This window comes from Tyto alba, unplaced genomic scaffold, assembly GCF_018691265.1.
Source record: "Tyto alba isolate M040663 unplaced genomic scaffold, T.alba_DEE_v4.0 Super-Scaffold_20000042, whole genome shotgun sequence".
NCBI classification, from domain to species: Eukaryota; Metazoa; Chordata; class Aves; order Strigiformes; family Tytonidae; genus Tyto; species Tyto alba.
In genome coordinates, this window is record NW_024881293.1 from 6,933,818 (window position 1) to 6,953,103 (window position 19,286).

At 39.2% G+C, this 19,286-nt stretch overlaps 1 protein-coding gene and 1 long non-coding RNA gene across 2 annotated transcripts in view; one reads left to right on the forward strand and one right to left on the reverse strand.

The window, feature by feature from the left end:
- Positions 1-14,157, forward strand: part of LOC116965278 — a 14,680-nt gene extending 523 nt beyond the window's left edge. The window contains exons 3-9 of the mRNA XM_033007679.2: positions 826-979; positions 3,871-4,016; positions 5,608-5,784; positions 6,566-6,679; positions 10,557-10,643; positions 12,676-12,823; positions 13,310-14,157. Coding sequence (XP_032863570.1) covers positions 826-979; positions 3,871-4,016; positions 5,608-5,784; positions 6,566-6,679; positions 10,557-10,643; positions 12,676-12,823; positions 13,310-13,341 — 858 coding nt within the window. The 3' untranslated portion in view covers positions 13,342-14,157. The remainder of the gene's footprint in view (positions 1-825; positions 980-3,870; positions 4,017-5,607; positions 5,785-6,565; positions 6,680-10,556; positions 10,644-12,675; positions 12,824-13,309) is intronic.
- LOC122153641 lies at positions 3,959-10,533 on the reverse strand. Its single transcript, XR_006165492.1, has 3 exons — positions 9,775-10,533; positions 9,182-9,282; positions 3,959-3,990 (listed from the first exon to the last, which is right to left on the reverse strand). It is a non-coding gene; the product is annotated as an uncharacterized LOC122153641 (long non-coding RNA).
- Positions 14,158-19,286: the final 5,129 nt, after the last annotated feature.

A 19,286-nucleotide genomic window follows, 5' to 3' on the forward strand; every position in this document is an offset into this window, starting at 1 on the left:
GCGGCAATTCGGGGCCAAACCGGATTTGTCCTCCCTTTTGCAACCGTGTCCTCGACCGGCCGCGGGGCTGGCGGTGACAGCCCGGGAGCGCTCCCGTGTTTTAATGAGTTGGTTTTCTTAAATAAAACCCGTGCTTTCGAAGACCGAATATCGAATTCATCAAAAGATAAAGAAATGACGAGTAACGGGCCCAATAAGTATGAAAACCACCAAAGCTGGGGTGCAGCAACAGCGCCCTCTCCAGGCGACCCGGCTTCCATGTCCCTCCTGATGAAGCTTTTTTAATTGACTGCCACCATCCCAGGAAAGTCAAGTGATTTTTGCTAGCGTGGTGCGATTTCTGCCCCCATGATGCAGACTGCCTGAGATAAATGGAAAAAACCTCTCTCAAATCCTTTACACGTTGCTCAGAATAGTGAACCTTTCTTTACAGTCTTCTAAAAATAAAGTCTTGATACAGGGTACTGGGAAAAAGTTCCTTGCTGAATGTGGCTGGTTTGATAGGTATAGATAAGGGCATTGGCAATCTCGATTTCAGGAGGTGAAATTCAACACCATGGCCTTTTCAAAGCACTGAGAAAAGCAGAAGGCAGGCTGCAGGTATAAACCAGAAAACTCTAATCTGAGATTAATGGTGAAATAAAATTGGACCTGTCCCTTCCTCAACAATTTGGGAGGATCAGTTCAATTTTAGAGACTTCCTCTTCCTTTGTCCAAAGAAAACCTTGCACTTGTGTCATTTAGCTGACTTGCTTTAATGCATTTCTTAGGAACAGCAACTAGTTTATACTGCATTATGCATTTAAAATTTTTTTGTCTTTACAGATAAAACCTTGCTCAGAGTTATCATTTCCTGTGAAGATCTACTTCTGTGTCACTATTTTGTCTCTGCTAAGTGTAATAGGGCTAACCATAGAGACACTCATTCGACAAACTGAGGAAGATTTCACCATTTCTCTTATTCAGTTAGTTGGAGTTGGTAAGAAACATAGTTTGTATTTTAGAACAAATACATCTTTTCCCAAGGTAGTAATTAAGCAGCAACTGACATTTCTTATTTCACTCCATTTGGCATGATGTATTACAACACAGAATCTTCTGGTTTAGCACTAACAGGCTAGATGCTTTTGCCATTGTTGCTTTTCCCCATAGTATTTTAGGGAAAGGATCAGTAATAGATACGGTGTCATCCAAAATATCTTCACGTGTGAATAGTGTGAAAAAATATTCAGGTTTTAGAAAGTTTTGCTATAATTGACATTTTTACTGGCATTTCCTTAAGCAGATGTGGCAATGATTTTGCATTTAGACAGCTGTCGCTTCACATAAGATGTACTAGATGTTCAGCTATGCCAGAAAGAGCTTATCCTTTCCCATTTTAATGTCTCTGTTGTAATATGCTGGGGAATTCAGAGATGTCCACAGTCCAAGGCTCATCATAGAACATCTCCTGACATGAGCCATGCTAATACCCGAGTTGTAGTTGGTTTCAAGGTACCTTCTTACATTGCAAGAATCCAAAAATACACAGTTTGATCTGAAACAAGGAAATGTTATGTCATCTCTCTGTGGTAAGTTTCTGCAAGGATGTTGCTTCACCTCAAGTATTTTAATAAAAGAAAATAAGGACTTCATATTTTTTTTCAATGATTTTTTTTTTTGTCTAATTTTGTCCTACTGGAAGCAAAATCCAAACTTGCTTAGATATTTCCAGTTAGAGCTTCAATAGAAACTTAAGTTCATATTCATGGGTCCACAGAAATGAAACAACATGAAAAGAAACACAACTATAATTATTTTAGGAAGTCCTCTTCGGTGGCTTTAGCATGTCTTGGCTGTCGGCTCGCTGGCCAAAACAGTGTAGAAAATAATAGATTCTGTGGGTGTAACACCTTGTATGTGAAGGACATGCTAATCATAAGCAGTCATTGCTTTCCAGCTTTCATGCTTACACCCAAAGGGAACAAAGACAATAGATGTGTTCCAGATTCTATAATTAGACACATACAAACAATACCTTTAGTCCAAAACTCTGGTTTGATTAGCAGCTTTTCACACAGGACTCAGCATACCAACAAAAACTGCAATGTTAGAACAGGCCATTGGTGCCTCCAATCTGTCACACTGTTTTTGTTGGCAACCACTGTTTTGTGCTTCAGAGAAAAATGAAGAACCTTGATAATAAGCCAAATGAATCACATGATGTTAGAAAATGGGGAAATTGAAAGCATTGCTAATATATTTTTCACCCCCTACCTTCTTTTGATGCTAACAGTATTCTATGCTGCAACGCATGGGAAGAATTGCACACCTCTCACAAACCTCTGGTTTAATTCAGGAAAAATAGTGTATTTTTAACACATTACTTCAGATTTCAAAGTTTTAATGTAAACAAAAGTTACTATTTCACCATATTGGTCAGTAAAGATAACATCATTCAAGGAACATGTTAAAACTATGATTGGCTTACCTTGAGATTTTAAGATGTGTAAACTAACCTCCATAAACATGCCAAACCCATGGATTTTTATAGGGTAGACAAAGACTGACAGAACTGATAATAGTTCTTAAAAAAAACAAAACAAAAAAAAAAAAAACCACCAAAAAAAAAACCAGATGCCCTGACTGTAACAACCTCTTGGATTTACTACTAGAGATATTTACTTTAAAGAGGGTTTGGGATTTAATTTGTCAAAAAATGTTCACTTACCAAAAACAAGGGGATGTCCTTGATTTAAGAAATGCATGTATATTCGAAAAAAATCTTTCTGCTCAGAAATAGTCTGTTTTAAAATTATTTGCACAGACTTATGATTTAGCAGCTGAATTTGCAAAACAAGGAAATACTGTCTTAAATCTTTCAGGTCTTCCTGAGGTCATAAGCATGCCAAAAAAAAAATCACATGATTCACTCTGTAATTTGCCATTCATTTTCAGTTTTCTCAATTACTGATAGTGAAAAAGGAAGTTCATTCACTAGAAGGTTTGTTTAGAGAGACTAAGTTATTATATTAATTGAAAACTTCTATGACACTTTGTTCCCATGTCCCAACTACAAAACGAGATTATTTGATTGTGAAATCCAGGAAGAAGCCCTCTGGAAAAAGAAATCTATTTTTACTTTGTCTATGGTAAGAATTAACTAGTGTTTGCAGGATCATCCTATATAAGAAGAAAACACTGATTCCTGTTTTTATGAAAGGAAAGCCTTTTCCTTATTTCAGCTTTGTCAAAATAGCATAGAGTTCAACAGTAATGTCTAACTGTGGTATTAAGAGTGTCGGGTTTTGATGTATTTTATAAAAACATAACTCGGAACTTCCCCAAACCAGTTATTCTCTGGCTAACAAAAATAAACTGTTAGGAATGCAGTCTAAGTTCAGTTCAACAAACAGGCCGTTTGTAGTGGTCAGAACCACATAAACAATACTGCAGAGGTTAAGTGTTATCAAGCTATTGCTTGATAGTCACTTGAATTACTCTCACTGGGAATATTATGTCATTTCAGTTCTTTAATAAAATTTGTGTTGCTTCATTTAATTCAACTATATTATTCAACATAATGTTCAATATAGTATTAACAGAATAACATACCACAGCTGCCAATTAATTTGGATAGCTAATATGTTGCCATTTTCAAAGTATTACTTCACAAGTAAATAAAAATTATTTCATTTCTTGTATGCTAAACACAGGGGAGAGTACTCATTTTAAGTATCTGATTCTGGCTCCTTGGTAAGAATAAAGATATGCTCTTGACTGAGAAGCCCAAGTTACATGATCGTGATACTTCCATTTTGTCATACTGAAAAATTGCACCATGTGCAATCTGTGTTCACCTGGTAACTGACCTTTCCTTCTCCTTCCCAGTGTTCTGTGTATACTATGTGACTAGAGGAATCCTGCAGGAGAATCGCCAGGAGCTCATCGTCTTTGTTCTTTCCATCTTGCTAGTGATGTTTCGTTCCATTGTCAACTTCACAGTTCTCTCTGCTGAGCAAAAGCCAAAACTCCTGGTTAGTCTCCTGGGTTTAATTAACTTCACTTTTCTCCATATCTTGGATTTGAAAATCGTAGAAAGGCAAGACATCTGTGATAGGGGCACTGATAACATAGGAAAATCAGGCTGAATTATTCCTACCATTGAATAACAAAATGTGCACCTCCACAATTGAAAATCTGTTTCTCTGAGCTATTCTATGGTTTCTTTATGGCAGTATCTGAAAGTAACATAAATAACAAAGAATTTACTAACACAGGATTACTGCAGAAGATACCCTTCACTTCACTTACTCTACTTCAGATTTCTGTCTATAAAATGGCTGGCCACAAGTCACATAAATCTAACCTACGAACAGAACTGGAGTCTCAAGTCTATATGGAAGGACACAGCCATTAGCTCTGCTGCTCCATAAATGCAGCCATGTGTTTTTAGGAGTTACAGTAACCTGCAAGGAAACAAAGATACAGTGTGCTAGGGGAAGTACTGCCATTCCAGATTATCTTGTTTGCATTTCGTAATAGCAAAATTTAATACAAGGGTTGTATTCTATGCGTTACTAAGATTTTTAGTTAAACTTCCGCTTACTGTGCTTCTCAGAAATCTTTCCCTTTTGTGGTCGCACAGTTAGCACACATGTGAGAAGGAGGTTCCTTGCTGTCAAGTCATCCAAAAATTGTTATTCAACAGAAGAGACAATTTGCCTATTCAATATACATATCAAATGTACATTTAGTTGAACATACTTATCTACAGCAAACTGGGTTGTTAGGGTCAATAAAGAACAGGCAAAGAGATTCAAATTACTTTAAGGTATGCATCCCAGTCATCAGTTTATATATTAAATGAGAACCTCGAAGTAAAACCGGGTGTAGAAAACGTACTATTGAGGACTTTTTTTCACTACTGTAAAAGTAACTTGGATTACTGTAACTCCTTGCTTCCTTAGCCAAATTGCAGAGCCAGAATAAGGCATACTAGTATAAATATTCTCATATCACTGTAATTATGAATTGAAGGATGTTTTGCCACTTCAGCCATCTTTAAAGCAACAGACATTTAGTGTGAGTGCCAGCAAAGTTGTGGGTACAACCCAGACAAAACCAATCTTTTCTGAAATTTAATAAGTACAGCATTCAGAATAACCTACTGTCCCCATTGAAATCAACAGGAAAGGTTCTCACCAGTGGGTTTATGCCATACAGGAAGCTTAGAGCCAGTCTCTATCAAAGAAAGCCATTTCTTTCAACCGTATGATAAAACCTCAAACAAAACCTTGCTAAAAGTCATCACGACATTACAGGGAGTGCAAAGGTTATGTTTCTCATAACAGTTGTAAAACTAATACATTGGGGGTAATGTAAACCAAAATAGCCAATGTGAGTTTAGAGTTAATACCGAGTGGTTGCAACACGTGTCAAAAATGATGGCCTGATCTTTGCCACTTAACAGTGTGGCAAACTGTCGCCATTAATTGCTGTCTATTAAAATGCTATTAATAGGCAACCTGCTTCTCCTTACTCCTCTATTCTTTTATTTCCACTTAGAATGTTTAAGGTCCCTGTTTTGGCATGGCTGGTCATATCCTTATTTCTCTTTCCCACCAGGCACGCTTCATTCTCATCCTCTTGGTTGGCTCCTTTGATGTGATCTGTGCCATCATCCTCATTCAGAGTCAAAGCATGATGGCCTTTCGAGTAGGTGGTGCTCTTGAAAGCCTACAGTCACAATACTTCATGCTGAACCTCTGTTTTTCCATGTTGACCTTTGATCTTCAGGCACAGGTATAGAAATCTCTCCCCCCCTTAGTTCCCTTTTTTCCTTCCTATTGAGAATATCTTAGAGGAGCCGAGCTGAACTATTAACATCCTAGAGCAATCCTGCATGTATCTTACCTTTTAGATAAGATTAGCTTAATAATGGTCATCTGTCCAGGCGTTTGCTATGGGGAAGTTTAGTTAAAAATCCATAAAAAGGAATCAATGTGTATTTTATCACTTTCCTGTCCAACATAAGAACTGAAACTTATTTTGGGGAATTTTGTCCATAAAAACAATTGCACCCAGAAGCTCCAACCCAGCATGTCCTCGTAAAATGAGAAAGGTTATCACTGCACAACATCTCAGCCTACAGTCTCTTACTTTCCAGCAGTCTCCTACATTTGAGAAAATGCTCCTGGGATGGGAGAGGGGAGCCTCACCTAGCAGGGCAATCAGGGTGAGACAGCAACCTGATGTTACAGATCAGTGAAGTGAACCCAAGATCTGTTTAGAAAAAGTTTGTACTTCTGTATACTACCCCTTGTTCCTACTTCACTACTATGTTACCCTATGCTTTATCTGGAGCACATCTTACTGCCTTCCCTGTTCTTTGTTATGGCTAATATGGCATACAGGGGAGTAGATCTATCCTTGTGTCCAATTTCATACCATTTCTGAGGAAAAATTGCATCCTTCAGACCTGTCCCCAGCTTACTCTTGCTAGGAGTTTGTGTCAATTATTTTTTGGTGGGCTGTATGTTCTCAAACTAATAGTTTTACCAAAACTTTGCCTCTTCTCTTTCAGCTCTGCTTATGTGTTCTGCTGATAAGCCTGCATGGGATTACCCTTCTACATAACATCATCTCAGCAACAGGAGTTCTTTGGGCCTGCCTGAAGGTGACCATTAGCATCATTGCAGTAAGTGTTAAGCTAACAGTGACGCTAGCAAGGATAGTCAACTTCTGAGACTACAAGTTCTCACCCTGAGCAATTACCACAGGCTGGGAAGTCACAGCCATCCCATTCTACGTAATACTGCTAAGTGGGAGCCAGAATGGATCCCAGCAGAACACAAGAGCATCAACAATAATGAAGTCAGGTTTCTTATAAATCTGTGTGTCTCCACTGAGCATACAGGATGAAACGTCACACTACCGTTACTCATTTCTGAGGGACATTGTTTTATTCTCAGTCCTTGATCACCTACTTTAACGAAACCTATGGGATCACAGTATCTTCAGTATTTCTACCTCTCTGGCAAGGTTAGGTGGAACTGGCAACAGTCCTCCAAATTATGATGAAGATGGATATACAGACACAGTGAGACTGCATAAGCCTTGTATCCTTAGGAAACCACACCAAAAAGATGAGTGGTCCCTTATGGGGGCAGCTTCTTTAAAGGTGAGTCGCAGTTTTCAGGCTAACATAAGGATTTGTGAACCTGAAATGTAGTTTTTCATGTCAGTCATATTGAACTTCCTCTGAAAGCTTGAGAGCTCTGTTCCAAGAATGATTGCAGAATCGAGGCCAAAGTACATCGCATATGTGAGTCTTTTATTACCAGGAAGGAGTTTAGGGGGTTTTGGGTTTATTGTTTTTTTAGGCTCCTTAAGTGTTTGCTTTAGCCATTCAGTCAAATTCCTGACCACTGAAATACAGCTTTCCAAGTGTTTTGGTTGCTTTCCTCACTAAAAATGGAGCTAGCACCAAGCACTGTGCTTTTAAAATACTTCAGTAATTTTAGGTGAATAGTTGCACAGAATCATCTTTCTCCTTTGAAGCGTCGTGGCCACTGACAGCTATCCAGCAGAGAAAAATGGAGACAGGACTGTGAGTGTGACACTTAGGAATGCAGATAGGGATATTAAATAGCTTGGTTTCCTTGGAAGAGCTTCTTATATAAATTTATGAGGCACTGTATCTTTACTTTCAGTTAAACTGTATCAGGTGTGGAAAGAAGGGAGTAATTAGAATCATGTCTGTTTTCCTGCTAGGATTAGAACCAGGACAGAAGTGGAAACCTTTCAGCTACTTTTCTCCCACCATCAGAAACAAAGTTGATTTGACCAGTTGCCCTCACAAATTATTAGTTCTTCGCTTCCCCTTGATTTGCCTTAGGCATTAGAAGAGGCACTGTTTTCTAAAAAAACCTCTGTTTTCTTTAAGAAAAGAAAGGCACTTCAGTTAGATGGTCTCATGTCTTAACATACATGATATTCCTTATGCTTTCATCAATAGCAAACGTGTTTCTTAACAGTTCAACTAGTAATAGTAAATGTCCTAGGGGTAAGTACCTATTCTTGACCTTCGCTCAAAACTGTCTATGTTAGAACTACCTGAAAGCTGCTTTTTACCCCATCTAGGGTAAAACATTACTGACTCCTCTACTGGAAGAAGTTAACAGCTTATTGCCTAACTAAGAAATAGCTCAGTTCTGCTCCCGATATCTCTACCTCCTCCCCCAGCAGCGCAGGGGCAGGGAATGGGGGGTGCAGTCAGCGCTGCCACTTCCTTCATCTTCGGTGAGGGGAGTGTCCGGAACTTGTTCCTCCTGCTCCATCGTGGTCCCCCTCTCACAGGAGACAGTCCTCCACAAACTTTCTCCAACATGAGTTCCTCCTATGGGCCGCAGCGTTCCCCACACTGCTCCGCCATGGGTCACTAACTTTCTCCGACTGGATTCCCTCCCACAGCTGCAGCCCTTCCTGAGCTGCTCCAGCGTGGGACTCCCCCGCATGCTGCAATCCTCCCAGCGCTGAATTACAGCAGCGGGGCTACCTTTTCCCATGAGACCCCGGCCTTCTTCGGGCACAGAACCTTGACCAGGCAAGCAGAAGCCACAGGCCATAAATCAATGTCTGCTCCACCGTAGATCTTCATGGGTGGCGGGGGGGGCCGCCCTGCCGTCTCACCACAGGATACAGGGGGGTCTCTGCTCCGGCACACCTCCCCCCTCCTTTCTTCCTCCATTCCTCCACTGACCTTGGTGTTCATGCAGCTGCAGCAACTCCTCCTCACAAGTCCCACTGCCCGTCACCACGTCCCTTCTTAAATACGTTATCGCAGAGGCGCAGCCAATTGGCTCAATTTTCCAAACAGAAGTGGAGCTGGCGTGGAGCTGGCTTGGAGCTGGGGGAGCTTCGAGAAGCTTCTCACAGGGGGACGCCCTGATAGCCCCCTCCCCTGCCACCAAAAAACTCCACCACTCACTCACCCAGGACATTATATAAAATTAATTAAATAAATTTAGTGCTGTATTTCAGTAAGTGCAGCACTGCAGGGCAACAGCAACTTAGAAAAGGTGGATACATTTAATGAGAGCCTGGTAGCTTTGCATCCAAGGTAAAACCAATTCTGTCTTAGGCTAGAGCATGTAAACAGTTTGACAGAGGGGTGGCAATAGCAACTCCTTTTCCTTACTCTGTTCAGACAAGTTTTTCACAATCAGCCTCTTGCAGATAATGCAGCAGTAGAGAAACATGTATCACTGCCTTGTTTGGTGTGCTCAGAAACTGCACCTGCTATGAGATTGTTATGTAAGAAAGGTATGGAGACATACATAATCCACCAGAAAGTGTAAGCATAAGACAAGGGAAAACTTGGAAGCGCCTCATAAGCAGTCCTTTTTTTGCAACCACAGTGCCTGAAAGCACAGCTAAACCTCATACCCTCATACTCCCTATTTCTGGTTTGATGCACATGCCATTTCACAAGGGGATTATTTGTTCTTTTTCTTCTATTTCTATACATGCTCTCCCGTTTACTTTAGTGGATTTCTTTTTCCTATCTCCATTATTTATTTTCTCTCTTTTCTCCCATTAATTACTAATTCTCTCTTTCCCCCTCCTCTTGCTTCTCAGCCTTTGTTTTCCTTTCCCCTTTGGTCTTATCCTAAGAGGAGCACTAGGCACTACCACAGAAGAGAGACAATAGTAGGGGTGGCAGAGAATAGACAAACTGCCTTAGGGGAGGGACAATTCCCTTAATGCTTTTGTAGAGGTTCATTTATTGACCCTTGCAGAAGGATCAGTATTGGGTTGGGGGGAATCTGTGGCTGATCAGATGCATCAAATCTTATCATAGCACTGGCACAATCACTGCTTTCACTCCCAGTGACTCAGCTGCTTTTCTTCCGTTTGTTCAGACCTGCCCTTCCAGTTCAGGACTGCTGAAAGTTGCTACCTGCTGCAAAGCAGTCCATCGTTTCTTCTTTCCCAAGTCCCAAGGTTAATTGTGAAACAAAGTTTTTCTAACAGTTAAATCCTCTTGCTTCTCCCACGTTTTAGTTCTCAGTGATTTTACTTCTCTGTAGTAGAAACAAAGGTGGAGAAAAAAGTCACAGAGCGCTTCAGTCTGTTAGCTATGAAAACATCAATTTGTTACAGAAAAATCTGAGCGTACCCAGAGAAAAAGTACATCAGCTTAGATAAAGCTCAGAAGAGCCAGCTGCTTCTCCATTTAAGCTAGCTGGGAGTTGTAGTGTGAGTATGAGAAGGCAATGCTCAAGAGGATGCTGACATGGCTCAAATCACACACAGCTGTCAAGATGTGCCTGTGAAACAACCTGTTCTGATTTCACCAGCTTTACTCCTGGCCCAGCTCTGTGGAAAACAGAGACTGTATTTTCTGCCAAAAAAACATAGAAAGCAAGTGGAAAGCAAAGTTACAACTGAGAATTCAGCTACACCAACACTTGAAATGCTACTGAAAAAACACTATATATAGCCTTTATAGAGTATATAGCAATGAGTTATAAAGCTGAATACATATATATATATCTCATTTTATTTTACAGATTTTAAAAGAACTGAAACCTCTAGTGTGGATTTTTCTGAGTCAGAACATACCCGAAGTGGTTTATCTCATCTACCTGCTTTACACGGTAATTCATCAAACTTACTTGCTCAGTAACAGGGGAGCAGGGCTGGAGGCCTCCTCTTCATTACTGGATCCTTGGGCCCAAAACACGGTGCCTCATTCCTAGCATACCCCTTCATTGCAGCTGCTGTTAGAGTCAATGAGAGCAGTAAGCACGTCCTACCTCTTCAGGATCAACTTTTCAAGACAGGAACCATGTCCGGTTGCTTTTGAACTGATTAGTTAGAGGGAGAGGCCCTGGAAGTCTCTGCAACTGGCAAAGTCTCCAGAATGATTAGGGAAAGGTGCAGCAAAATCTTCCAGTACAAAATACACAGTTCCTCAAAAATGCCTCCTCCTTCTTTACAAGAAGTCTCAAGTGGTGCCAGAGCATTTGACCATCTGCAGGGTCTCAAGTCATTAAATCTTAAAAAATTTCTTAGGCAGCACCCCCATCTGTTGATCCTAATGCAGCCAAAACAAGAGACAGGACAAGCCCAACAAACTGCAGTGTTAGGCATTTTTTTGGCACTATAATAGTGATAAAGCACTTCTCACTGGGGCACCCCAGCACCTCCCACAACACGTGTGAAAGGAGGTAACGGAAAAAGAAGGGCAGATGGTTCATCACAGAAAGGGCTCGAATGCTGAGAGCAGCCAGTGTTTCTCATACTTCACATAAACAGCCTCAAGATACTGTAAAAGTCCAGTGGCTGCAGCCATCCAAGTCCTCGGGGTTCTAGTTATTAAAGTGTGCAGTCAAATCAGGCTCTTCCAATTATTCACAGGCCTGTTTGATCTGGCAAAGCAGAGAAGGACCAAACGCTGTCTTTGGTGGTTATGCTTTACTTGTATTGCAGTTAGGAAAAAAAGTGCACACAGTAGCTTTTGACATAAGAGTAACATAACTTGAAAATAGCTGGGCCTCCTTTCATTTTTACACAGTAACAATGAACATGCAAGAGTGACCATCATTTGAGGGCATGGACATGCAGTGCAATACTCCATTGTGCTAGAGAAATCTGTAATATAGTCACTTCTCCAAACCAATTCTTGTAAGAATTTTTTATTTGTCTACCTGAAAGGCAAAAAAAAAAAAAAAAAAAGAGAAAAAGCAAACTGCACTTACCATTAATTACTTCAGCTCTGAAAAAGCTGCTAGATTGACTCTATGTAGCAGCTGCTTAATAACCCTCTGCAGTGTAAACAGGCAAACTGATAGAACATAATAGACAAACTGACTGCACCAAAATTGGCCAGGACATCCATAACCTGCCTTGGTTTGGGATACACACCATCGGGTTTGTTAACAAATCAAAGTAATCAGAACTGTGCTTTTTGAAATCTCATCCTGATAATCACTAGGCCTGCTGGGGCAGCGACTCAAACCTGCAGGAAGGGGGAAGAGTACTGCAAGATGTTACTATCCTTGCTTCAGTACTGGATTTTTGCAGAGGTCTCTCATCTTAGTATTAGCATGCCTGATCATACTTTGTTCATGGGAGCAGTGATGCTTCTTCAATGCAGTAGATAGCTACAGGATAAAAATATTGTTGCTTTCAACTAAAACTTGCCATTTTCTCTGTGTCAGACCCCACAAGAAAACACAGGTTAGGCAATTACTAATGTCATAAGCACAGTAATCAGGCTAGCCATGAATGAAAACAGGATCATGAAGCCAGCCCCCAGACATACGTGACAATAAGCCAGAGAACATAACTTCATTCTGTATTTTACAGTGGAAAGAAACTGAGATGTAAGATGAAGTCAGGTTTCCTTATCTCCACCTTAATTGTTTTTTCAATCTGGGCACAATACTGTTTTCATATGACTTCAGCGATGCAGAGATCAGAGGGTTTAATGCATTTAGCTACAGTGTGCAGCCAGAGAATTGTGTAATCAGGAAAGTAAGACAGTTTAGAAGTGACCAGGTTTTTTTCCCCCTCAGTTACTATCTAGTGACTGCTTTCAGAAGTTTAGTGGTTGATTGCATTTTGCGGCTTCAGGGTTTTGTGGCACTAGGTGTTCATTGTTGTTATGTCTTCATTTTCCTGCAGGTGATAAGGGAGTGGGGCAAAGGGAATTCTTACACTCTGGAAGCTGCTTTCATTACCGGCTCTTGCATTTCTGTTACCATAAAATCCGTATTGTTTTGGGCACTGATTCATGTTTACCGCAGCTTTGGGCAGGGGCTGAGAGAAAGAAGTAAGTACTTAAAAAGGTTAACTTAACTCTGAAGGTTTTAGTCTCTTGTATCACAGTCAAAATTAAGTAGAGAGCTTGTTGAGTCAGGAAAATAGTTAAGGATAGTCACAATAAAAGGCAGATCCCTAATGACATCAAGCACTACTGCAGCCTCAGAATTTACTGGCCTGACAAGGTTCAGAAGCTTGGATGAAACACAGGCGATTTCTCCCCAAGAAAAACTAACATTAGTCAAAAATGCTTCCAACATGTGCAAGAATTGCCGCTATCCAGAAAAACAGACCTGTGTGGAAGAACCTCCTCTGCACAAGATATATGTAATTTCTCTTCTTTATTATGCTGTATAACAGCCTTACAATAACTAAGAGAGACAGAATGAAGGGACCTAGAGAACCACTAAGCTTAAACTACACAAACCACCTTTTACACTAAGGACACAAATGCTGCCAGGCATTGGTGTTGACTGATCTTCCTTTCTTCCCACAGTGTTTTCTTCCTATGGAAGGATCGACTCCTGAGCATCCCCCTTGGGTTCTACCTGCAGCTCTTACAGAGTAAAATCGTAGCCGGGGAAGTTCTGATCAGAAGTACTTGCATTCAGGATGTCAGATAACAGGGCAGTTTCCCCAAGGTTGAGAAGGCTGCTCAGAATAAAGTCTGTATGTTTTTTGGTTCATATTGTGCTAGGGAACTATAACAGCGCAGCCGGTAATTTAGTTTAAAAAGAAAAGTGCACTCGGGAAATTAGCAGTGAGCCTCTCAATACAGTGAGTTTTGCTGACAGGACAATGCATCTTTCACTCCTTGTTTTCCTTATGTTGCTTTCTAACCACAGGAGGTTCACAACATGCATGTGAATAAAGAATGTTGTTAATATAAATGCTGTTTTGCTAGATATACACAAACATAATAACTTGCACACCCATCTTGTATACTTGAGTCTAGAAGTGGATTGCCCTACCATCATTTCTCAACTCAGATCTGTTGCTGAACAGAGGTTAAGCCCGAAGTTGTTTTGATGACAGCTATGTTCCCTAAGCTCTGCTATGGCTGTGTGATAGCTTAACCCCAACAGAATGGCAAGGGCTCTTGTTCCTCCTCTGACTTCAGATTATTTCCATTTTTGTTATTATTCATTTATTTTAAATCCCAGCTACACATGAAAACCACGCCATATAATCTCATGCCTTCCTCTAGTGTATCTAACCCATGTGCCATTTCATACACCAGGGTGACTTAAAGTAAGACTTTAATATTGTAACTTACAAGTTTGGTATTTTATTGATTGGAATCTTTAACTACTGGCTGTATTTTTTAATAAAGTATAAACACCATTTGTGCATAGATCATTATTTCTCCTATCAACAGCATGAGTTCAATGGAAAGCCTGTTTACAAACTGAGCATGGAAGAAGCTGGCACTGCAACTCTCCTGTGCTGGGAACATTGCCATCACACATTCCTCTTCAGATACATCTTTAACTTGCAGGTATCTGTACACTGCAAAAAGTAATTCAAATAGTTTATTGCAGTTTAGTAGGGAAACTTACAATGATCTCAAAACTACCATAAAAAAAAGTATTTTTCTCATCCTAGTCTTCTAAACCTGAAACAAACGTACTTTATAGATAGCACAGTGGACATATGAAGAGGTTAAATGTCTATGGCCAGGCTGCATAAAGCTGACAAGTTCAAGAGAAAGCACGAGAGTACCAGCTGATGACTGTAACTTCACTGCACAAGTCAAAATGTGACTATGAATTGTTGCTGAAATGGAGGAACACAATTAAGCATATTCAATCCTTTTCTAAAACCAGCAAACATGCAGCAGGTCTTGCTTAGAGCAAGTCCATTAAGGGAAGACTTCGATCTTGCAGTAGGCCTGTACTTGATCAAAATTAGCGGAAGAAAGTAGGCTTGTGCTATGCTCCTTGTATCTTCATGGCACGGAGATGGCAGAAACATTAGAAGGAAAAAAGGAAAAAAAGTTGTGATTACATTCAAACATTTATCTCTCCAAAAGCAGAAATGTATTATTATGCCTTGGAGAATTAACCTTCATAGATTCACATAAAAGTGTTCTTATTCCTGCATAAGGTCTTGTTCAGTTCCTGTTGAAATCTGCCTGTTCTTTTTCACAAGCTCTTGAAGTTACTACTTGTGTAGATAAGAGCTACTAGGCTGAATCTGTGAAAGTTTCCCAATACACAATCCTGTCCTGATACACAGACAGTATCTTTGGCCTACTCTAAACTGAAGCACTTCATTTTTTGCCCAGCCACTCAAATCCTGGATGTAGACATCACTAAACCAACACTGGTTCAGACAAACAACTTCACTTTTTCTATTATTAAAGCAGGAGATCAATCCAGCTAAATCCAAAGTTAACTTTGGATAAATTCAAAATCATTCATCACATTTTTTATTGGCATTCACCAATAAAAGAGGAAAATGATGGGAACAAATTACACTATACCAAACAGATGGAAGCTGCTGCTTTACATGTTATCAATAACTTCCCCTGTCAAAAGCATTTAGCAAATTTTACCCAAAACGGTACGCAAAAGGGGATTTCAGTTTTAGGTAATTTTCACAAATTCTTTACATAATACCTGATAAATACACAAACATCTCCCCTTCTTTTCCATGCTATATGAGAAATCTCTCAAAAACAGTATGTAGAAGGGCTACTTTTCATATGCAGTAAAATAAGTCCACCCAACAGGAAGAAAAAGTTCAAACCACTCCTATGCTTCAATTTTGCACAATCACCTTCTACCTGTACTTTGGTCAAGCCCTTGTGTTTAGTTTTTCATTGTGCATAACTAAAAAAATGAATCAGCTTGCTATTTTCCCATCACTACAAAGTATTGGTAGCTTTAATTACATTTCTCTGGGTATAGTTTCCTGCTTTTCTGTTTGAGAACAATACATGAGACCAAACTCTTATTCCCCCTTTGTGCTCATAACTTCCCTTAGAAAAGCTTCAAGCTGCTGTGCACATGCGCAACAGCTGATACTAATCTGGATTCCAGAAAAGTTAAAAGAACACAGCACAGAAAGACAATTTGACAAAGTAAGGAAGAACATTTAGGCCTTGTAACCCCACGCCCCACAGTAGCAAGTCATTAATTGGTATGGCTAGTTCAAATTGTCTTTAGAATATAATCATGTTTTTATGAAACAAATCCTAATACCACTGTTACCACTGCTGTAAATGCTATATGCTTCTCTACCACTCCTTTCATTAGTAAAGCAGTAACTGATCTTGCAGTTGCACAAGGAGCATGACACTGTCAGCAAGAAGTAGGACTGCTGCACAAAAAAGGGAAACCCAGATTATATTTAGTATTTCAGGGAACAGCAGCAACAGATACAAGCTGTGCTGACCTTCACATCCAGCATGAGATTTTTCAGTACTTCCTGAGAAGGCTGTAATCCATACTGCCACGCTATGCCTATGTGAACGATCTAGATTAAACTATGTGTTTGCACCAACACCCATTTCATCTTATCGTGTGACACAGGGCAGGGTAAAACTAGCAAAAGATGGCCTCAAGCTTCACGCAGGTTTATAGGCAAATCTTCCTATTTTGAGATACTTTAAATTCTGCTAACTGTTAAAAACCCAGGATAAATCAATGCAGACATTTTTCAAATCAGTGCAGCTGAACTGATTTTGTGCCAAAATCTCTGATATCTCCACTGTGAAAGACTCTGTGGGGGAGGAGAGTACTTTTTGCTGGTTCAACAAACTGTGGTGATTACAGCTCTCAATGCCAGAACTGGGCCGTTTAAACTGAAAACAGTAGGAAGCTTTCACTCTGGCAAGACAGGACTAGCAAATTGCATACAGACTACCCCAAAAGAGCCATCTGTAAAATGAGGGTCCAGTCGTTGGCAGTGCTATTTCCCTTCTTTCTGCAGAGGCAAGTGTGCCACTGGCACAGAAATGGTGGGTTACTGGTTTGGCCGTGGACAGCACTAGCCAGGCCTGAGAAGATGGAAAATTCTTTCTAAGGTACCTTGTAAAGCAAATGAACTCCGTCTAAAAGCAGCTGTATTATCTACATAAGGTACTACTTCACTTTTCTCAATCATTTGACCTGCAGGAACTGCTGGAATAGGGTACAGATTAAGAACTTGGTCACAACATGCAAAGGCAAGGATAGAATGGGCGTTTAAACTACATTTTCAGTTTTAAATTTACTAGGTATCCAAACTATCTGAGATTTCCTCAGATTACTGCCCTTATGTATTTCTTTTTTCCTCATTTTTCTACTATTGGGCCTTCAAAAACGTAGTTAATGTGGCCTAACTAGTTGTACCAAAGATTTCTTTGAACTCGCACAGCAAATCCAGCTTTTATTTTGAAATTTTTGAGAAAAGACTGGTATTGACATACACATTCAAAAAAGCCTTAGGTGTATTTCTAGAAAACATGCTACTGTCCCATGAGGCAATGTATCAAAAACCCACACTGGACTTTTGCCTTCCAAACAAGTAATTGTGTATACCTAATTTTATATTCTCAACAGTCAAAGTGCTGCTTTACAAATCCAACTTTACAAAAAGATTTTATTGAAAGAATTGAAAAATATTTTTCAACAATATTTAAAACAAGTTTTCAAAGCATTAACAATATGTAACAGGATTTTTCCTCTTTTAAAAATTCAGTACACTGCTTTATTCCATACTACATCAGTTGTTAGTAACTTCTTAAACTCTCTACTAGAGAATAACTTTTAAAAAAAAAAAAAATTAATTTTCAAGCTTCCATTTTGGCCCTTTGTAGACTGGAAAGGATTTGCAGGTAGTGACATTTACAAACCCTTATATTAGAAACACTGCCCTTAATCAGCAAAAACCTATTGTATAGTTTAAACAAGTTACCTTGAGTAAGCTACATCAGCAAAATGAGCTTTTATTGCCAATATAACCAAGTCTGCATGACAGCTTTTTTCTGGTTAGCTGTGGTTTGAACAGAAGTTACCCACACTTTAAGCAGTTAAATACACAAAACTTGAGTGCTGTTTAAACCTCACCAGCCTGCTTGTGGATTGCTGGTTTATGGATTAAAGGCCTTGAAAAGGGACTTTGTACAGTTAAGATAAATTTGTAATGTATTAACACAATTTGGGTTGTGTTTTGATATAAAGCAGCTAGTACAATTATCAACGCAGCTTTTTGAAGAAAAAGCAAAGACTAAAGTCATCATGTGACTTTCTTTCCTTTAGTCAGTGACCACAGCACTCTACTTGGCTGACCAGTGATCCAAATAAGATTGTTATCAAGTGGGATTAGTTGTACAAGCAAAACTGCAGAAGCCTCAAAGCCAGTAATGTAATTGCAGTACGTGATAAATTATAAAACAACTCCTAATCTAGATCTAATCTAGAGAAAGTAGTTAAGTAAATTTTGAGTACAGACTTCATGAACTATGCACTGTGAAAATTGAAGTTCGGCAATTTAGTCAACAATAGCTTTACTACTATAAAAAGCATAAATAAAAAGTGCTGAATATAGTTTTATCTTTAAAAAAAATTACTAGATAAGGCTCATTAATCATTTCACCACACCGTCGCAAAATGATTTCCACTTCCTAGCATGCCTAGTATTCTGCTTGTTTCCCACTTAACAATACATTTATATAGCCAATATACCCTGTTCCTTTTCTCAATTATTGCATGTTTAAATAAAATAGTTTCAAAGCAAAAAGTCTGACACTTCTATAGTTCAAAAAGTAAACAGTTATTAAATAACTGAATACTCCACCTAAGAAACCCGTAAGCAGCTTTAAAACAGTGATAAAACAATTACTGCAGATTCAAGTGAAAGATAAATCCCAAAAGCTATCTGGATATTCTCCAAGGTACCACAAGTCATCTATTTAGACCAAATCAAACCCATATTCTATTTTACAAAATTTACAAACAATTTATATTAACACATTTTCATTATGATTTTTATCATTAATCAAGAGTTTGCTTCTCTTTTATGAAAAAGTGCTCTCACCTGGATTTAATAAAATTAGACAGACTAGGGCAGCATCCAAAATGGAAAAGACGTTATTTAAATCAGAGGACAGCAGGTTAGGCAGAGTTCGGAAATTAATACATTTCCCATTACCACTTTGGACCACATAAACAACATAAGACAATCATGAAAAGTTCAACAGAGGTTCTCACTCCACTTTCAAGGAAATCCCACCTTAATCAGTAAATTAATTCATCCACAATATTATGCCATAGGCTTAATTTTAACAGATAATGTCCATTCCTTTAATGAGCAATGCAGCAAGACTTTGAAAATGCTAAAGTTTGGATAGTATGATCATGAGACTGCACCACAGAGAACATAAATGTAAACATTATACTTGGGTTTGTCAGTTAAAGCACAGTACAAACCCTTTTTTCCCAACTAATTTTTTTGTTGTTTTTTTCTTTTTCTTTCATAAAAGCACA